Source organism: Pomacea canaliculata, linkage group LG10, assembly GCF_003073045.1.
Source record: "Pomacea canaliculata isolate SZHN2017 linkage group LG10, ASM307304v1, whole genome shotgun sequence".
Classification (NCBI taxonomy): domain Eukaryota; kingdom Metazoa; phylum Mollusca; class Gastropoda; order Architaenioglossa; family Ampullariidae; genus Pomacea; species Pomacea canaliculata.
This window is the reverse complement of record NC_037599.1, coordinates 19,477,615-19,496,093: the sequence shown is the minus strand read 5'-3', so window position 1 is coordinate 19,496,093 and position 18,479 is coordinate 19,477,615. Positions and strand designations below refer to the sequence as shown.

At 42.3% G+C, this 18,479-nt stretch overlaps 3 protein-coding genes across 4 annotated transcripts; 2 read left to right on the top strand and 1 right to left on the bottom strand.

The window, feature by feature from the left end:
• Positions 1-1,714: 1,714 nt before the first annotated feature.
• Positions 1,715-4,006, top strand: LOC112574087 (G-protein coupled receptor 84-like). Its single transcript, XM_025254944.1, has one exon. It carries the CDS (start codon positions 1,883-1,885, stop codon positions 3,257-3,259), a length of 1,377 nt encoding a protein of 458 aa, XP_025110729.1. The 5' UTR covers positions 1,715-1,882; the 3' UTR covers positions 3,260-4,006.
• Positions 4,007-7,549: 3,543 nt separating this feature from the next.
• Positions 7,550-11,022, top strand: LOC112574090 (pyrokinin-1 receptor-like). 2 transcript variants are annotated; one of them, XM_025254947.1, is made up of 2 exons: positions 7,550-8,272; positions 8,863-11,022. In XM_025254947.1, the coding sequence occupies exon 2, from the start codon at positions 8,902-8,904 to the stop codon at positions 10,144-10,146; it is 1,245 nt and encodes a 414-aa protein (XP_025110732.1). In that variant the 5' UTR covers positions 7,550-8,272; positions 8,863-8,901; the 3' UTR covers positions 10,147-11,022. The 2 variants fall into 2 exon arrangements, with proteins under 2 accessions (XP_025110732.1, XP_025110731.1); XM_025254946.1 differs by having other exon boundaries at positions 7,551-8,272; positions 8,600-11,022.
• Positions 11,023-14,695: 3,673 nt separating this feature from the next.
• On the bottom strand, positions 14,696-17,889 carry LOC112574078 (probable G-protein coupled receptor 101). Its single transcript, XM_025254917.1, has one exon. The coding sequence runs from the start codon at positions 17,820-17,822 to the stop codon at positions 16,263-16,265; it is 1,560 nt and encodes a 519-aa protein (XP_025110702.1). The 5' UTR covers positions 17,823-17,889; the 3' UTR covers positions 14,696-16,262.
• Positions 17,890-18,479: the final 590 nt, after the last annotated feature.

Genomic DNA, 18,479 nt, shown 5'->3' with positions numbered 1-18,479 from the left:
GCAAATAAGTGCTCGGAGCTGTATAGGATGATAAACAGATAATGTTGACCCATATGAGAGAAACCACTGAACACCTAATGCTGTTTCAACAGGACAACGGTGTTGTGTAATAGTTTTCGACATACTGTAGACGGAGTAAATTACTACGCTTCTTTAATTAATATTCAACTGCATATGATTATCTGTAATAAACACTTAATATTTTACAAGAATGAAAAAAAGCATCTCTGTTATCAGACACGTACACCTGTCAGTGCCCTCCACTTGACACAGTTTGTACCAGTCGCTCGCTCCCCCTCCTGGGGGAGGTAAAGTCGAACGAGGTAAAGGTCACGTTAAAGGTACATGACCCCGAACTCTAACCATCGAGTACTTGTGTCTGTGACTTGTGGTTTGCTTTGGGGCAGTAGTGAAGAAGCTAGAGTTAAATCATCTCCCCGGGGCCAAATAGGGAAGTTAATTAAAGTCGTATAAAGACAAAGTTCATTACTACTATCTACATCATCTGCTCATTATAACAAGCGGTAGATGACAGCTTAATGTCTTTGGAGATAAGGTTTTCTGTCAGTGAAGAGACTGGACAATGAAAGCTTTATACGGGCTGCGCGCCGGACGTTCCCCACCCTGGAGGTAGAAGATGAGTAACCCTGACTCTCTGTAGGTCAGTGAACTCTGAACTCTTCCTGGTGAGGGGGGAGTGGCTTGGGTCGTTGGTGGAGGACGTGAGTATGAATCTTTTCACACAACATCACATGGCAGATGCGGATTGCGAGTAAACTGGTCTGTGACATTACCATGTGATCCGCGAAATAATTTCAAAGAGCAGGCAGGATTGAAAGTACAATGCAGACGTCACATACACGTGACGGACATACCAGTTGGAAGTCTCAGAGTTCTGCAATGTCCTCGCAAACCTCTTATGGTCATTGTAACAGTCATCGATCATGGCTGCTATTTGTTGGGGTTTTTTTTTTCTACGGTTTTCGCAACATACTGACTGTGACTACTTACTTGATGAGTCATTGAGTGATTTAACTGGACTGTTGGTGGGCTACTTGGCTGGTAAGATTACACAGTGGGGAAGATTTCTCATTATAACAAAAGGTAACAAAGTGGGAGGAACAGGAGACACTGCTGGGGAAGCCTTGGGAATGTGCAAACTGTACACCTGCACAGGGCCGCCAAATCACAGGGGCCGCCACACCAAAATATATTGAACATGAAACAGAAAAAAGAAAATAACGACACAGCTGACGACAATGTGACCGAAAATATTGAGTTTTGATTTGTCCATTGTTTCTACTAATGTTTCTAGTGAAGGAGCTATAAACAATGTGTAGTGTGATAACGGTCTGCCGTCATGAGAATATCATGGGCCGCCACTTGGTTTTATTGACATTGGCGGGCGAAAGGGCCACTGATTCCTTCTCTGGCCAGGGCCTACCCCGATCAGATCCACAGACCATACCCCGACACTACTCAACTAACTAGGAAGGCCAAACGAAGGACCTAGCTGATCTCAAAAGGCATTCCCGACCTGGTGTCTCCAGTGACGTATGATGTGATGTCACCTCCAGGAAGAAAATAGCGGCGTGGCTAATTAAAGGCAAAGGATGGGTTAAACTTCCGCACATGTTTACAGCCAGTGAGCATCTCTCTACATTTCGTGAAAACCGGACTTGATACAGCACTAACTACAACACTCGAACATTCGAGCTCCGCAGTCTTAACCATGTTTACTCTGGGACCTTTGTTCTAAAACTCGGATCCGTGTGTCTCTACACCAGTGACAGAAAAAAGACTTAAGGTTCAAAGCCCAGTATATACGCTCAATTACAATCTACAAACATTAGTTGTAAGTACGACTGAAGTTGCATCAGTCATGAACAACATCAGCGATTCTCGACTGGTGGGAGACAAAATCCACCCAGCGGTCGAAATATTTCTCGCTTCAGTGGGATTTCTGGTCCTCTTCTGCGGAATCGTTGGCAACGGCTTTCTGCTGGTGGTGCTGGGTACACAGCGCAGCATGTGGCAAGTGCACAACGTCTTCATCGCCAACCTCGCCCTCGCCGACCTCGTGGTGGTCTGCACGGGGCCGCCCTTCGTCACCATGGACTTCGTGCTGGGCTACTACCCGGTGGCCAATGACTTTCACTGCCAGGTGAACGGCTTCGTGGTGTGTTTGTCCTACAGCGTGTCTGTTCTCAGCCTCGTGTCCATCTCCTTCAACCGTTACATGAAAGTTTGCCACAGTCAACTTTTCCTTCGACTTTTCTCTTTGAAGAAAAGCATCGCAGCCTGTGGGCTTCTTTGGTTGGCAGCGATGATCCTCAACATCCCGCTTCTTGCTGGAAAACCTCCCTACGGGTACGACAAAGGGTCACATCACTGCAGTGCCAGGTCGCAAGCTCGTTCTCTCGATTATGGAACGTTAGCGATGTCGACACATTTGGTTTTCCCTACGTTCGCAATCGCCTTCTTTAACATCGCTATTTTCAGACACTGGCGACAAAGCACCAAGAGGTTGAAAACCAACCGACCGGACAATGTCACCAATTCAGGAGCAACGCAGAAGGCTTTTTCGAAATCGACCCACGCACGAAATGACAAACAAACAAATCCAGGTAACATTCAGGGAACTAGCTTACAATCCATAGACAATGAGAACTTGTATGCGCACCATACTATCCCTGAAATAAAAGTTGATTTTTCAGAATCTTCAACAAGTTCGCAGCTTGACCTTGTTCAGTTCGCTTCCTCTGCTAGTCCGAAGGGTTCACTTTTGGTTTTACTCCACAAGAAAGCACTGGGTGGAAAAAGAGATGAAAGTGGTAAGAGTGCGACGGACAATGTCAGTGGTCAGAAGAAGAAGTCACCAATTTCTCGCAGTGAAATGGCTTTGATCAGGAGTCTGCTGGTCATCGCCATCTGTCTGCTGCTCCTGTACACGCCCTTCGCCGTCTGCATCTTCATCGACTTCTTTGTCCCGGTTCAGACCGAGGTCATGGCCACTGCCAGCATGCTGCTTTTCGTCAACTGCTCCATCAACTGGATCATCTACGGCGCCATGAACACGTCCTTCAGAAAAGCCTACAAGCTTACCCTTCTGGTTTGTTGCCCATGGCAACAGAAACAGACTTTAGCCCAGCCCGAGTCCAGCTGTTCAAAGGACAACAATCTCACAGACACTTCTTTCACTGTCACCTCGCAAAGTCAGAGCGCTCAGACGAGTGTGTCTCAGTCAAGTATTCAGTGATGTGTATGTATGAACTATGTTTTAAATGTCTGTAGATGAATGTTTATTTGTAAGTGTGTTGTTATATCCTACTTGTTCTTTTAATATAATAATTTTTAACTCTAGGGTACTTGCTAGTTCATTCAAAGCTGCTTTTAAGTATATTGATACAAAGTTGTTGACGAGTGTGAATAATAGTTGAACTAACGACCTACAAGCTCGCTGCTAACAAATGTTTGTAATACAGTCCGTACATTACGACACATCATCTCATCTTATTGATGATTCTTTGGTTTCATTGTTCAGTTTCAAGCTATGGTGATATTCATGAACGCTTTTACACAATGATCAAATTTTGTAAATAGGAACCTGTAAATAGCTTACAGTAAATATTGTTACAGTCTTTACATCACCATTGTACTAGTACTTTACCTACTAGTACTTTAACCATTTTAATGCAGTTTTAATACAATTGTTACCCTTGATAAATGCATAACATAATTTTTCTTGTGCTCATTGCAGTAACCATTCAACCGTATCAAGCATCAGGCTATTTATCATGAGCTTTTAGCTCAATTGTTTGGTAGCAATTAATCAGTTGAATGTAAATAAAAAAGCTGTTTATATAGAAGATGGCGGAATTCCTTTTGTAATATTTACATTCTAAATATAGCTCTTTGATTTTCTTTGAAATTAAACTCTTACGAACTGAATTTTGGAATTAAATGAAATAAAGAAAAATTGGAATAAATTTGTCTTACAGCCATGCTTGTTTATGCTGTAATATACTATTATTTTACGTAAGCTTTACAACTATTATTTATTTACAATGGGTTAGCGTAGGCTGTAAGCATGAGTTCGGACACACGTCTTCATGCGTATGCCTTCATCTTGAAGTCGAAATTCTAATGAGCTTGCTAGACACTTTGTTAAGAGCATTAGAGTGTGCAATGTAAGGCTTTTCTTTATCTGATTAGCCATCAGGCCATATATTTTAAGATTTCCTGTGCCAACCCATAATCCAAACCGACACAAAATTATGCTCATGCATCTAACTTATTCTGCTCTGCAAACAAACGACAACAAACATGGTTTCCTTTTCTAATCAAGTGATGCTGAGGCAGGCGAGTAGCACCAAACCATAGACCATTCCCCTTCCACCACCACCATCACCACCACAACACCCAGCGCACAGCATTTACAAAGTAGAATGACTTGTTTTGTTGATTAAAATCTCAAAAATAATTACAGAGTAGAAGCGTGTGTGTGTTTTGTGTTTTAGAGAGAGATTAGCATGGCGGTGAACATCGCTCAATTTTATCTCCCCTTCCCTTTACTAGACCAAAGTGAGTCTTTCTTCTCTTCCTCTGCTTTGATCTACGAAGGGAGAGTACACCGTCAGAAGGGGACATCATCCGGGCAAAGCGTGTATCCCGCTAGATGTTATTGGTTTCTCGATTTGAAAAAAGTACCACGCACAAGAATATTTACATGAGCTTATTTTTGGAGGATCCCTGCGACAGGGTAATGGAGACAGAGAGACTAAGCAAGAGAGAGAGAAAAGGAAAGGGGTGGCACCACCATCATGTTTGTCTCCCCCTTCAACAGAAACAGCGGTTTGCTGAGGCCGTTTGATGTGGCAGCCTGACAGGAGACAGGACAAAGCTCAGGCATCGCCAGGTCGCCTCTCAGGTAGGACACACATTGAAAGAACTTCAACTCCAGTTGATGTTTGAAGGAGAACTTGAGAGCAGAATGTTAGTGGAGATGTGATCGTTCATACCTCGATGTTTATTGTATTAATCTTTGGGCTTTATGGCTGTGATGACATGGGATGTGCACCGAGCCAAACTTTCTCTCTACAGAGATAATCAACTTATTGTCATTGCCTTTGACAGTGTACTAATTCTCTGTATTAATTATATCTACTGCACAAAGAGTGTCTTTTCTCAACCCCTCGCCCCAGTATCAGGACGTGAAGAAAGAAATACACAAAAAAGGTATTTGTTGAGATGAAAAGCAGCAAGGATGACGATCAGTTCATATCCGGTTTTTGCTTCCTCCGGAGGGGGACGGAAACCTGGCTTAAGATAGCGAATTGTTGTAAAGAAGCAGCAACACAACCAGCGGCAATCCACTCAAAGGATGTTGCTCTCGTCTATCTTTTTATGACATGCATCCAAAGCGTTGGCTTTGTTTTGCAAGCCACAACAGAGATAAATGTTGGGCACCATTGTTTTCTACGAAAGTGCAAGGTCAAAGTTCGCTTCCTCATCCTGCGACCTAGTACGGTGGACATCAGGGCAGATGACAATGTCAGATTATTTCTTAAGGCTGTTTCAGATGTCAAAGACAAGAACAGAGTGGGAAGGAAAGTAATTCGACTTACGAACGCTCCTTACCTCTGTTTTCAGGCTCCTTTAGAATTGTTTACCTCATTAGCTGAGCATGTTTTTTTTTTGTCCAAAATAAACTCATTAGCTAATTCTCTTTAAGAGAGAATCAAAGGGAATGAATGTGCTTAGTTCCTGCAGTACTCAGTAGGTGGCGGATAGAAGTGACGGTGCGTTCCGGAAAGAGATTCGGGACACGTGGAGTTCAAGAGGATTAAAAATCTTCCTGCTTTGTTTACAACAGTGACTCACACCAATGCATCGCAGTGACTCTCAAGCGAATGCAAATTTTGTTGCAATTAGAGAATCATAGTTGAGGTTTATGTAACCAACGCTGATGTAAACAGACTTTGATCCGCGAACTTGCCAAACTTTTGTGTTTAAAGCAAATTACTCGCTCACCACCCAGATAAGATGTTTGAGGACCTTGTAATAGATTGAAGTAAACGATTAATCACCTGGTTATTCCAGAAAAATGACAGATGAAGGATGAAGAAAATAACTTTTTTATTTGTCGATTCCTTTCTTTTTACCATGAAGGCTTCGTCAAGAATCACTTATAAATGTTGTTTATTGCAGTGATGATCACGTGACTATTAAGTACAGTTTCCTACATTTGATCAAAAGTCATTGCGCTACTTCCGTAATCAAAGCAGGGAAGATAACTCAAAATCAAACTCCTTATGACCCTCCTAAAGTAACTGAATGAAAACAAAATGTTTATAACAACATGACCGACTAAAGCGACAACATTGAAAACAGTGGCAAAGAAACGAGAGAAAGCCAGCTCTCCATCTCCTTCTTGTTTTTGTTTATTTGTTTACTTCTGCTTTTATTTTGTCCTCTGTCGGTCTGGTGGAGCTAAAGTGTAGTCTAATGACTTCTTGTGACCAGCTTTACTTATCCATTCGATTGTTTTATTTTTCAGAAAATGGTAGAGCATTAAACTCTTTCTCATGTGAAGCTGATTTTTATGAAAGATCGCAATAAGACTTACATCCTTGTAGCGCTTTCCAACAACATCAGGGTCATTTTAAAGTGCAAATCCATGAATACAATAAACAGCACTAATTATAATGTATTGTTTCACAACAAGTTAAAGATTTAAATTATATTAATTTCTGAAATGCAAAACTCTACGTGGAAGACTAACAATGAACATTATTTACTTTCGGGAAGTAATAGTAACGAGTGTTGTCTGAAGATGCTACATGTCGGTCAAGTTTCTTCCTGTTTAACCAACCTTACATAAACTGACTGTTCTTCTCGTCACTTTTGTCTCCCTTTAAAAAATAAAAAAAGAGGACTAACATTTGTTTTTTAACTGTTAAATTAGAATATATTTAAAAGTGAACATAACCGAATTTATCAGCGTGTATGTATGTGTGTGTGTGTGGGAGCTCTGGGTTCATTGCCTGAAGCCGTGCACACATACACCACAGTACACACACAAATAAACAAGTGTGTTTGTATATATTATATATATGTATACACACGCGAGAGAGAGAGAGTGTGTGGGAGAGAAAATCTACAATAAATCTTTTCCTGTTGTAGACTAATTACTCAGCTAAGCAGTCCACATGACAATTCTCAGACCTTCCTAATTAAGGCCGTTCACCGACACTCGGAACATGCGTATTACTCATGCTGCGACCGGAAATCCGGAACCTCGCCATCACGTGACCAGTGACACACTTGTTTCTTGAGTTTCTCTAAGTGACAAGCCGCCTCTTGACCTTTACCTATGCCTTCTCGACTTTGACTTTAATAATGGGATGAGTATTTCTGACAAACCAACATGAATGGCAAAGAGAAAGGACTAGATTTACAAAAGAATTGTGATTAATATATTAATTACTGAAACTGAGCCATCTACTGTTACTGTGACGCAGTTTCAGGAAATTCACTTACTTTCCAGCACACTGTGTATTTTAGTTTTTGCTTTTTTTTTTACTTTCGTATGTAAACAAAAATAATAGTTGTTCTTATTTCTGTCGAATGATTTGGTTTATTTCAGGAGTGGATGGAAAATAAATCGCAGAATACAGCATGGAACTACACTACCCAAGCATTTTTCTGCCCCTTGGCGTCAAATGTTGGTCAGGGCCGTTAGAAAGTAATTAGTCCATCTTACTCATTAATTCCTCCGCCTACAGTCAATGATGTAAGCACTGCAACTCTCTTCCCTTTCATTTCCGCCACTTACCCACCGTGGAGTCTTATAAACATGCATTGAAACACTTTTTTTCTCCGTGAAACCTCCGTGAAGCATTTCCCCTCTTTTTTTTCTCTCTTCTATCTTCTGTACTTCCTCCTCATCGTTACCTATTTTTTTTTTTCGCGTATTACACATCAACCTGGTTTTTGCATTAATAAGGGCATGCTCCTATATGAGCGTGATTCTGAGTTATACACATTGCAAATGATGATGATGATGATGATGATGATGATGACGACGACGACGACGACGACGACGACGTTGACGATGACGATGGTGATGGTGATGATGAATAATTTGTTTTGAGGAGTTTTTATGAAGGGAAACCGTGGATTGTACTGATTGATGTCAGCCAGTGACGTCACAGCCTCACCACCCAGACATGTCTGCCATCAAGTTGAAAGCAAGACGTTGGGAGTGGATGTGAGTGGGATGAGAGTGAAGGTTAACATTATATTCAATGCAGACTACAGGCCACGAACGGAAACCGGAAGTCCGTAAAGCTAAAATTGTCTCTAGAGTTCCTCCCCCTCCTCCCCGCCCTCCACCTGCTTTCCCGCCAAGATGTTGTGTAGCAATGGCTGCAGGAAGTGATGAATGAAACAGGAAAAGCATTTGCGTCATTTATCGTTTTGTGTGCATGCGCAATCAAACTCTGTTTTTTGTGAGTAATCTTCACGTAATATATATACATACACACCTTATGGTGGATTTCGATAATATATCTAATCACACTAAAGTCATTGTCAGTGTTTTTCAGTTCCATGCTTCATCATTGATAAGACTGGTGATGTGGGATGTCTTTATTCACCTGCATTTCTTCTTCGTCTTCTTCTTCGACAACTGCAAGAATATTTCTCTGGAAAAGAAATATCACGAAGTTATTATTTAAAGATGAAGCTGGAAAATTGTTGCTACATACGACACCAGAAGACGGCCAACGAACCTTAAGACTAAGCAGTTCTTTGCTCCTCGTTAATGTTTGTGTTTACCGAGTAACGCTTTGTCTACAGGACATCGACTACTTGTGAAGTTGGACAACCAGCCAGCACATGACAAACATAACAAATTATACTGCTTTAAGCGGCACTGGCATTCCGGAGGGAGCCAGAATAGTGTTTGCGACGATCGCCGTCCTCTTGCTGGTCTGCGGCTCGTTGGGCAACGGCATGCTGCTGGTCGTGCTGTGCGTCAACCGCAGCACGTGGAAGGAGAACAACGTCTTCGTCGGCCACCTGGCTTTTTGCAGCCTGCCTGTCCTCTTCTCCTCCCTCCCTTTCGTCATCATAGACCTCATCGCAGACAGAAGCCCGGAGGACAGCAGTTCGCACTGCCAACCCATCGTCTCCTTATTCAACGTCGGATACATGACTTGGGTTTACACTCTCACGGCCATAGCATTTAGCCGTTACATCACAGTCTGTCACAACCACATTTTTCATGCTTACTTCTCCTTCAAGACTCTCTTCTCGGCATGCGCCGGACTATGGCTGCTTGCTTTGGTGATCTCGGTCCCGACCTATTCGTGCAGGTCAGACTCAGTTCACAGCTCCTCCGACCATCACTGTGGGGTGAGGACAATGTCCAATGTCCTGCCCTACAGCATTGCTATATTCTGCGTCAATCTCATCGCTTCCACCTTCATCATTGCTAGCTTCTATGCCGCCATATTTTACCGCATGCAGAAAAGCTGCAAAAGATGCATGTCCTACAAAAGAGTCCGTAGCCACTCGGTTTACACCCACTACCCACTCCAAGGTAGCGTGTGCAACTTTCCATCTACCTGTGAACAGGTCCACTGCACAGAAACATCTGTAACAAGGGCAGTTGATCAACCTTCCTCCCCCACCAAGTACTCACGTGGATCACGTGGCTCTTTGAGCGACACCGTCTGCAACCTCTCCACCCAAAGACAGACGGCGCTGGGGGGTCACGCGCTCCGTCGTCTCAGCAGCAGCCTACCCGAGCTGGTGAGCATCTCACCGTCCACGAAGGTGGTGTCGAGTTTCACTCGGGTACTTCAGGAACTGGTGTGGACCAGTCGTGAGAAGACTTTTATGAGAAAACTTCTGATCGTCAGCGTCACTAACTTCGTCGTCTTCATGCCTTATGTCTTTGCCGTCGCCATTGACTTCTTCACTCCCCTTGTGTGCGAAATCCTCGTGTCTGCACACATGTTATTGTTAGTTAACCCTTCCCTCAGCTGGCTAATTTACGGGATAATGAGTAGCAACATTTACAATGCATGTAAAGAGTTATTTAGAAAGTTATTCTTCAGAAGAAAGCGCATTTGTTAATCACAAATCAACAGATGGTCGCACAACAACAATAAAAAGCTGAATTGTGATCCTTAACTGTTCTGGTCAGATAGTCCTCTCGAACACTTTCTCTAGCTGGTCTACAGCACCATCATTAAGAACAAACGTTTTCACATGATGCAACATCTCGCTGTGACTGGATACAGTTTCAATATATGGAAAATACCGGGGTCGGATATGGAGTAACTGCATTTGTGAGCGCTTTATTTTACCACCTGTAAGAAAAAAGAGCTTTTTCTCCGTCTATGAATTCTCTATTATGACAAGTCTGAGAACGATTCTGCTGTAACAAAGAAAGCACATCTTGGAACTGTTGATCAGGTGGACAATACTGTACACGTCATCATACGAACGTTAAAAACGCTTCACCAACGTCCTCCTCTTTCTCCCTCTTGTTTGCCTGAATTATTTATCTTTCTACTTTTTATAACTACTTTTCTGTATGTATGCAGCAATATGATGTACTTTAATCACCTCTTTGTAATTTACCAACTTTTTCCCAGGGGCCTTAATTATAAAGCGAGAGTAAGTAGATTGTCTGGGGCAACTCAAGGAAAAGCTTCTTGTTTCGCAAGTTATAAAGCGGTGTTCAGACCTGGATTGTAGTAATAAAACTCTGGCAAAGATGTAAAAACATAACAAAACATGAAGCAGTGGGGTCTCGACGCTGCTTTAAAACTTCCAAAACGAGAAACCTTTTCTTGAGTTTCTCATTTTACCCCGGAGAAACGACTGACTCTCACTTCATGACTGCGGCCCCAGAAGCTGTCCCAACGTATTAGTCCATTTTTTCACAACGGATGTCGCTGGTAAATAATGTTTTTTAAAGTATAAAAAAAGTAAAACGAAAATAAATTAAGCAGTAAGTATGCCGGCATCACTTCAATGTTTTGTGAGGCTGCGGCTACAGGTGCAGCGAGAAGATGGGAGATAATTCTTTCCTTCTTCTGTCTTGTCATGGAGTGTCTTCCTTTCAGTTCTCGTCTAACCTCCTGCTGACAGCCATAAACATTTGTGTATCGCTCCAGTGTATGTGTAACAGATGTTGTCAAAAGTGCTGGGGAGCTGCTAGAAGTATTCAGAAGATTATCGGTTACGGATGTTAAACGAATAATAAAACGTCGGAACATTCTGGAAGCTTCCACACGTGAAAACTTTACAAGCACTTTGCAACATCCCAAATGTATCCTGCAAAAAAACTCCTCTAGATTTTGTTTTTCTTTTGTCCCACTGAACTTTGCCATTTTAAAGCTAAAAATAGCATAGTAAATAATCTAAACATTTATTAGGAACTTCCTGAGCGTTTTGCAGATGAATTAGTTTCACTTCCTTGGGCCAACTGTCAGCTCGCTGTCCGGACATCTTTGTAGGCTCTCAGGCGAGTGACTTTACGAGCTCGTAAAGCTAAAAATGTATGAACGTATGATATAAATCACAGTCATGACAGTTCATGTGTGTGTTTTATGGCTCACGTGTGTAATAACAGTGTGTCTTCATGTTTCATATCGCATAGTCATAGTGGGTGGTCTGCTGGCGCCTGTCACAATACAGTGAGGGTTGGCTGTCCTGGGTTCAGTTCTCGTCTCGGGCACGCTGTTCTTTCTCCGTATGTGGCATCTGTTTGCCGTGATATAGGCTGACAGTTGCTGCCTCGGCGTAAAACACCAATACCTCCCTCTCATATGGCCATAGCATTGTTTGAATATTTCAAGAAGCATAGCACAATTTATTTGCATTTTTTATGGATCGCCGTGTAAATGTATTAATAGGACTGTGACAACATCCTAAATAAGCCTACGATGATGTCATATTGCATCGTAGCGTCATGCACACGTCATCCAGCGTTTATTGCGTCATTTTCTGATGCAACGCAGTACTACTTCCAGGCGGCTGTTGACGTAAGCTGACGTCACAGTACTATATATAGCCCAGTGAGAAAGGTTGAGCATTTAAAATATTTCAGACTTCATGGGTCTGGGTTTAAGCGACTGTTACCTAACAATTTTATTATTTTATACATTTACTTACAATACAGAAAGTGTTAATACCGTAGGCAATGTTTGCTATGTTTGTGTGGAAGTGACATGCCAACCATAAAAAGTATGACGTCACAAGTGAAGAAGGCATATCATCTTTACTTCGGATGTAAGACTGGCGACCAACACCTTGGGCCCCGTGTATATATATACTGTACTACATGTGCTTTCACAGTGATTGAATGGCCAAAGACCGTCAAATGCCGTTAGCAGTCCCCAAGAAATAAAAACACCACAAAGTCTCTAACGTTCAAGATGCTGATTGAAATAGTTTCAGAAGGATGGTGGTGAGATGCGCTAATTACAGCCTGGTTAACCTTTCATTACAATCTTGGGGACTGTTGAGTGGTCCAACTGTCAAGCACACACCTGGCCGCCTGTCAGAACACGGAAACACGTGACAGAACCCTCCGACCATGTCACTGCAACAGCTGTCAACGACGAGGAAATGCAAGTGGTGAGCGCATGCGCAGACTGCCTAATTAGCTTACGTGCATGCGCACTACGTTTTGAAACTGTTTGCAAACTGAGATTGTTCCGGTCTGCACGTGCTACAGAACATCCAAGTTGATGAAGTCGCGGCATCTGAAGCTCACAGCAGCTGGTTTCCTGCTTGTCTTCATCCTAATTCTGGGCGGATGCTTTGTTGACAGCGCCATCGACACAAATCGTCTTCGTAAACAACTATCAGCAGAAAAACTGCCTTTTGTAAAAGTGGAATGTTAATAATATTTATAAGGCCCAGCGTTTTAAGCAAAGACAAAAAAAGCTCATTGGTTTACCCATAATAAGCAATTCTTCTAGTTCAAGAACTGGACACATTTATAACAATAATAATAATAATAACAACAACAACAACAACTGCAATCTATAGAGCACATTTCCCAGTGCAGTTCAATGCAGTTCGCATGAAAGAATATCAATGAACCGGAAGTGACTCAAATAAAAAAGAACAAAAATTATAAGAAGTCTTGTACCAAATTTAAGAGCATGGATTGTCGCACTGCAGGTCAAAGTGTCGGATGTCGGAACCAAGTGGTTGGAATTACACCGTAAATAAAAAAGAGGCACTCGTACTTCAACCGATTGGGTGGTGCAAATAACTACTACAGACAGGATGTGATCAGTCAGGTAGGCACTGAACTATATAACAAAAATTGTACCCCACTACACCTTTAAACACTACTAGAAATATGTCTGTAGATTCTATATGGACCTGACCAAACACAAGCCGAAGACGTGTTACCCTCATGCACAGGGTACATTTGGAAACATTGTCTCACAAGAACACAGATCGGGTGGAGTGAGTGTGGAGTGAGGTTTAGTGAGGTAACAGAGAGGTGTTTGTGTGCTGTTCATTTCCTCGTTCATCACCATTGTGTTTTACTGTGTCATTTCATGAAATAAATTTAAGAATAATTCTGTCTTCGCATTCGACGTGACTTTCGTCGTGATCTGAGTAGGCGGGTGCAGCTTGTTTTCTATAAACAAAGAGAAGGAAAAAGAAAGTGGGACTTCCCCAGCAGTAATATTGATATTCGAGTAAATTAATTAATAGCTTGCAAGTGTTTATTGGTTTCGCATTTATTACTTTATATTTTGCCTTTTGAGTGCGATCCTTCTAAAGAATGTCTCTTTATTTCCTTTCAAATGACAAAATACTACTTAAGTCCAATAGGTTTTGTCACCTTGGTTGCTTTCGGTAAATTGTTTACTCTCATCAAAACACTTTGAAACATAAGAGGCTTGACCCAGTGACACACAAATCGCGGAAGTCTACAAAATATATTATATCCAACTAAAGTGGCGCCCTCTCGATGTCCCGCTGTGTTGACAAGATGCTGACGTCACAAAGGGAGTGAACCCGTCATTCTGGTGCCTCGTCTACTTTCCATTTTCTTCCCTCTCACACTTACTTCCTTCAGTCCTTGTCAGAAGACAATGATACTCGAGTGTCAACTTCTCGTTAACAGATTCTCCATCCTCATGATGTCATCATGTCCAAGTCTTCATAAAACAATAGCAAAAGGGCACTTGTAGGTTATTACATAGTAATAGATTTAGTTATACATTACATACATTTACTAATTAAAAGTAATGTGGGAAAGATTAGTATGCGGGCTTGAGAAACATTCGGTTGAACATTTTCCTCGCAGTAGTCTCCCTTCTGACTTTGACTGTGGATCTCTGTGGGACAACATGGACTTGATTCCCTCATTTCTTGTCTACATCCCTGCTTCCTGCTTCACTCATCTTCTTCACTGTGTTGATGCGACTTTCGTGTGTGTGCCAAAAATGGATAGCTATATGTTGTTGCTGCCATTACCTCCACCAATACATATCCCATGACAAACAAAGAGAAAGAGAAGCTAGAAATGGAAATGTTGGTAGTAGTGCTGATCTGTAAGGACTGCATCTACCCTGATGGTATTCATCCTCTTCTTAACATGGGAACACAATGAACACACACATATAAAGCAAACACATACATATATATGTTCAATATATGTTCTATTCGTACTATTCACATACTATTTGTTCATATAATCACTTCCGACACAGATTGATTTTCAACAACCATAGAATGCATCTTATCAGTACTGTGCAAGTTCTACCGTTAGAATTTATTTGTAAATCTTGTAAATGTCCAAGCTTAGAATTTAGTTTTAATGCTGTACATACTTCAACCTGAGAATGTATTATTAAACACTGTACATATTCCAAACTTAGAATTTATTTTGTCAATACTGCACATGTTAAAAACTTACTAGGTTAGTCAACTGAAGCGTAGCGGACACGGGCTTGTATTTGTCCAGCGTCCGGTATGTTCCAGTTGACTATTTCGTACAGATTTTCACTGATGTACATGTTCCATCCTTAGAATGTTTTCAATTCTGTTCCGTTGCCTTCATTTAAATTCTTTTACTGATATCTTTCGTGACAATTTTGTCAAAGTGAGCTATATGTCAAAATATGAACTACATAACTTCAACTCTTGATAATTTGAAATTGTTTTTATAGGAGGCATCGTATAAATGACACTTTATTTGCTTATCTATTTATTCATTTATGTAAATAAGGTGATCGGCACGAAAAATCTACATCTGTCTGTACACACATCATATGCATTGGTAACAATGTCAAAGTATGGTGTCTTATTGACAATTAAAACAGAAGAAAGATAATGATACTTTCAAACTAATCACACTGTTTCCGAAATAGAAGGAAACTATATTTAACATTTTCTTTCACACGTCTTTCTTTATCACAAATATTACATCTCACTACAAGTAGTTTTGCTTTTTTTCCTTTGACCGCAGGCATCAACCTGGTCAAAACCAAAGTAGTAGATCGAATATATTACTCACTCGCGCGGGACAAGCACACACACACTCAGAGCAAGTGTATTTCGTGAAAGACAATACTTTAAGCAAACGGCAATGGTTACCGATGAAAATGTCAGTTTTAAAGAAACATAAACTAAAAAAAAAAAACCAGGTTACTAGTAACAATTAGCGTATTAAACCACACTCACAACCATGGAAGCTTTTGTTTCTACGTGAGACTTTACAGAGGTCTGGTACTTGTAGTCTCATGACTGTGAACAAAGATTTTCAATCGAGACTTGTTTGTGCTTATGACTGAAGGAAACATAAAACATAAAAATCTCTACATGAAATGCAAATATCTGAGCGTAGACTGCACCGGAAGGTAAGCATTACGTCCTCACGCCGTTGACGAAATGCTACGTCCTACATTCTCCCCATGACAAGGACATTATGATGTTAACCCCTCTCCTCCATTCCTACAATATTTTATATTCGATATTTTAACCCTTTCGAAGCAGGAAGTAGAGAGTATATGTCTTCATGGTATTTCCGTCAAAGAATTTAAGTCCTGGAGATGTCTCTCGAACAACCAAAGCAGGTTTCATCGATATCAAACTGATATATGAATATTCAACGATATATAGGATATATAGTCTATATATATATATATGAGTCTCAGGTGATATAGGAATCACACATTCATTTTGTTCCTGCTCTTCATTGTTTCCTCTCATGGAGCCTCAGGCTTTATGAAGCAGCATGCTTTAACTACGTCTTTGTAAGGTTTGCTCAGGCACGTGTTCATCAGACCGTAGATAATCCAGTGGATGGAATTGTTGATGAAGAGCAGCAGAGCTGCGCAGACCTTCACCCCGGCCGGCACTGCCAGAAAGATGTCCACAAGAACGCAGACTGCATAGGGCGTGTGAAGGACGAACAGACTGACCGTCACCGCCAGGAGGGTGTTGATCAACTTCTGTTCACAACGTGTCACCACGATGACCGTTTTCTTTGCCGTTGTCGTTTTTGTTGTAGCTGTCGTAGTTGCCCTGTCGTGCGTGTCTTTCGTCGTCCCAAGGTCATGGTCATTGGTCATTGAGGTGACAGGTCGGGAAGAGAGAAGTATCACAGGCGACGAGGGGTCGTTGTCGCTCAGCGAGGACGTCCCCCAGAAGTGTTGGACGCAGTCGGGATGCAGGGACACAAGGATGCTGTCAATCAGGCTGTTTTCGTCCTGTTCGAGAGGTCTGGGTGGACAACTGGGCTTCTTACAGCCTGAAAGCCCTTCACTTCCGGTGTCTCCGACTACGTAGACACACCTCTTCATCCGCGGCTGGTGCCAGCGTCGCTTACGACTGCGTCGGATCTGCGACGGACGGGCGTGGTCGAGGCTGGTCTGACCGTTTCGAGAACTTTCCAGCCCTCGAGGAAAATTTTCGAAGGAGGACATGATGTTAACATGGTCCTCATTCTTTGGAGTCATCATTTCCTCGAAACTATCTTCCAGGATCCACAAACTGTTTCGCTGTTCAGGGGAAATAGGCAAAATTCCGAGATCAGGATACAAGCTTTTCTTTTTGAAACCTGCGGAAGGTGACGACTGCATGGTCCGGGACTTTTGGCTTTTCTTCAGGGTGACTCGACGCTCCAACCGTCGCTTAGACCTCCTCCAGAACCAGAATATTTTGAAGTTAAAGCTGTAGATTGACACAGTTGGCAGGATCATGAAAGAAATAACCACAAAGGCGTAGTAGTTCGACAACTTTTTCGTTGCGACAACGCTGCACAGGTGAAGGCGTGTGTCGTAGTTGTAAGCATAACCTGCAGTTAAAGGTGCGCACACGATCAAGGCTAAGAACCAGGTGAGTCCGCAGGCGAAGACACTCCTCTTGAAACTAAAAAACCGGTGGAAGACTCTGTTGTGACAAACATTCATGTAGCGGGTGAAGGACACGAGCACCAGGTTCTCGACCGACACCAGGCATGAAAGGTGAAACACAAATCCGTTAAGCATGCAATGAAGGGGTCCAGCCACAGGTGGACTTGGGAGGACCACGTCCATCACGAGAAAAGGCAGCCCACTGACAACGACGATGACGTCGGTGAAAGCGAGGTTGACGATAAAAGCGAGCTGACTTTTTTGTGAGTGTCTCTGAGTGTATATCGCCAGCAGCAGAACCCCGTTGCCAAGGATACATGTCAAGCACAGCGGCAGTCCTACGATGGTCATGATGAGCTGGACTGCAAAAGGCAACGGCTCACCTTTCAACGTTTCGTTCAAACGGCTCATTCTGTTACCTTCTATCGCTGATGTTCTCTCTGGTACTGAGCGCTTGTTCGTAGAACAGTTGGCAAGTGGGAAGTGAAACAACGTGCAAATAGGAAGCAGCTTGGTGATGACGAACAGTTTTGTTCCTGATTGGTTATTACTAGAATATAGCATAGAAACAAAAGGTATCGTTGTAGCTGTGCCGACAACAGTTTCGCATGTATGTAGCTAGGCAAAGTATTATGCGTAAATCCTAGAAGGAAATAATTGAGTGAAAATAAACACCCAACACCCTTACTTCCTACGCCACCTGAACAAATTTGGACTAAGGGAGGTCATTGTGGGCGGTAATCGAGAGTCACCGTCTAGTATGGCAGTACCACCCAGAAACAGAAAGTCCTTCTCGAGCAGGTGGTGCCGATGTATTGTCTGTGACCTACCCGTTTGGGGTACAATCTACCCCCAGTGCAGTCTGTGCAAAGATTTTGGTTGATGCACCCCACCCGGCCATTGGCCTGTTCTGTCTCTGAGATCATCCATAGACTCGTCGGCCAGAACTTCACGGTTGAGAAAAAGTTTCTTTGCAGAAGCAATAGTCTGTCTGGACTCAACCGTAGTTTGTGTCAGGACCAGTGATAGCTAGCTGTGTTCTTTCGCAATCTCTGAGGGTCATGTATT

Coding starts and splice junctions, on each gene's coding strand:
- LOC112574087 (XM_025254944.1), top strand. CDS start 1,883: ATGAACAACATCAGCGATTCTCGACTGGTGGGAGACAAAATCCACCCA.
- LOC112574090 (XM_025254947.1), top strand. CDS start 8,902: ATGACAAACATAACAAATTATACTGCTTTAAGCGGCACTGGCATTCCG.
- LOC112574078 (XM_025254917.1), bottom strand. CDS start 17,822: ATGAGCCGTTTGAACGAAACGTTGAAAGGTGAGCCGTTGCCTTTTGCA.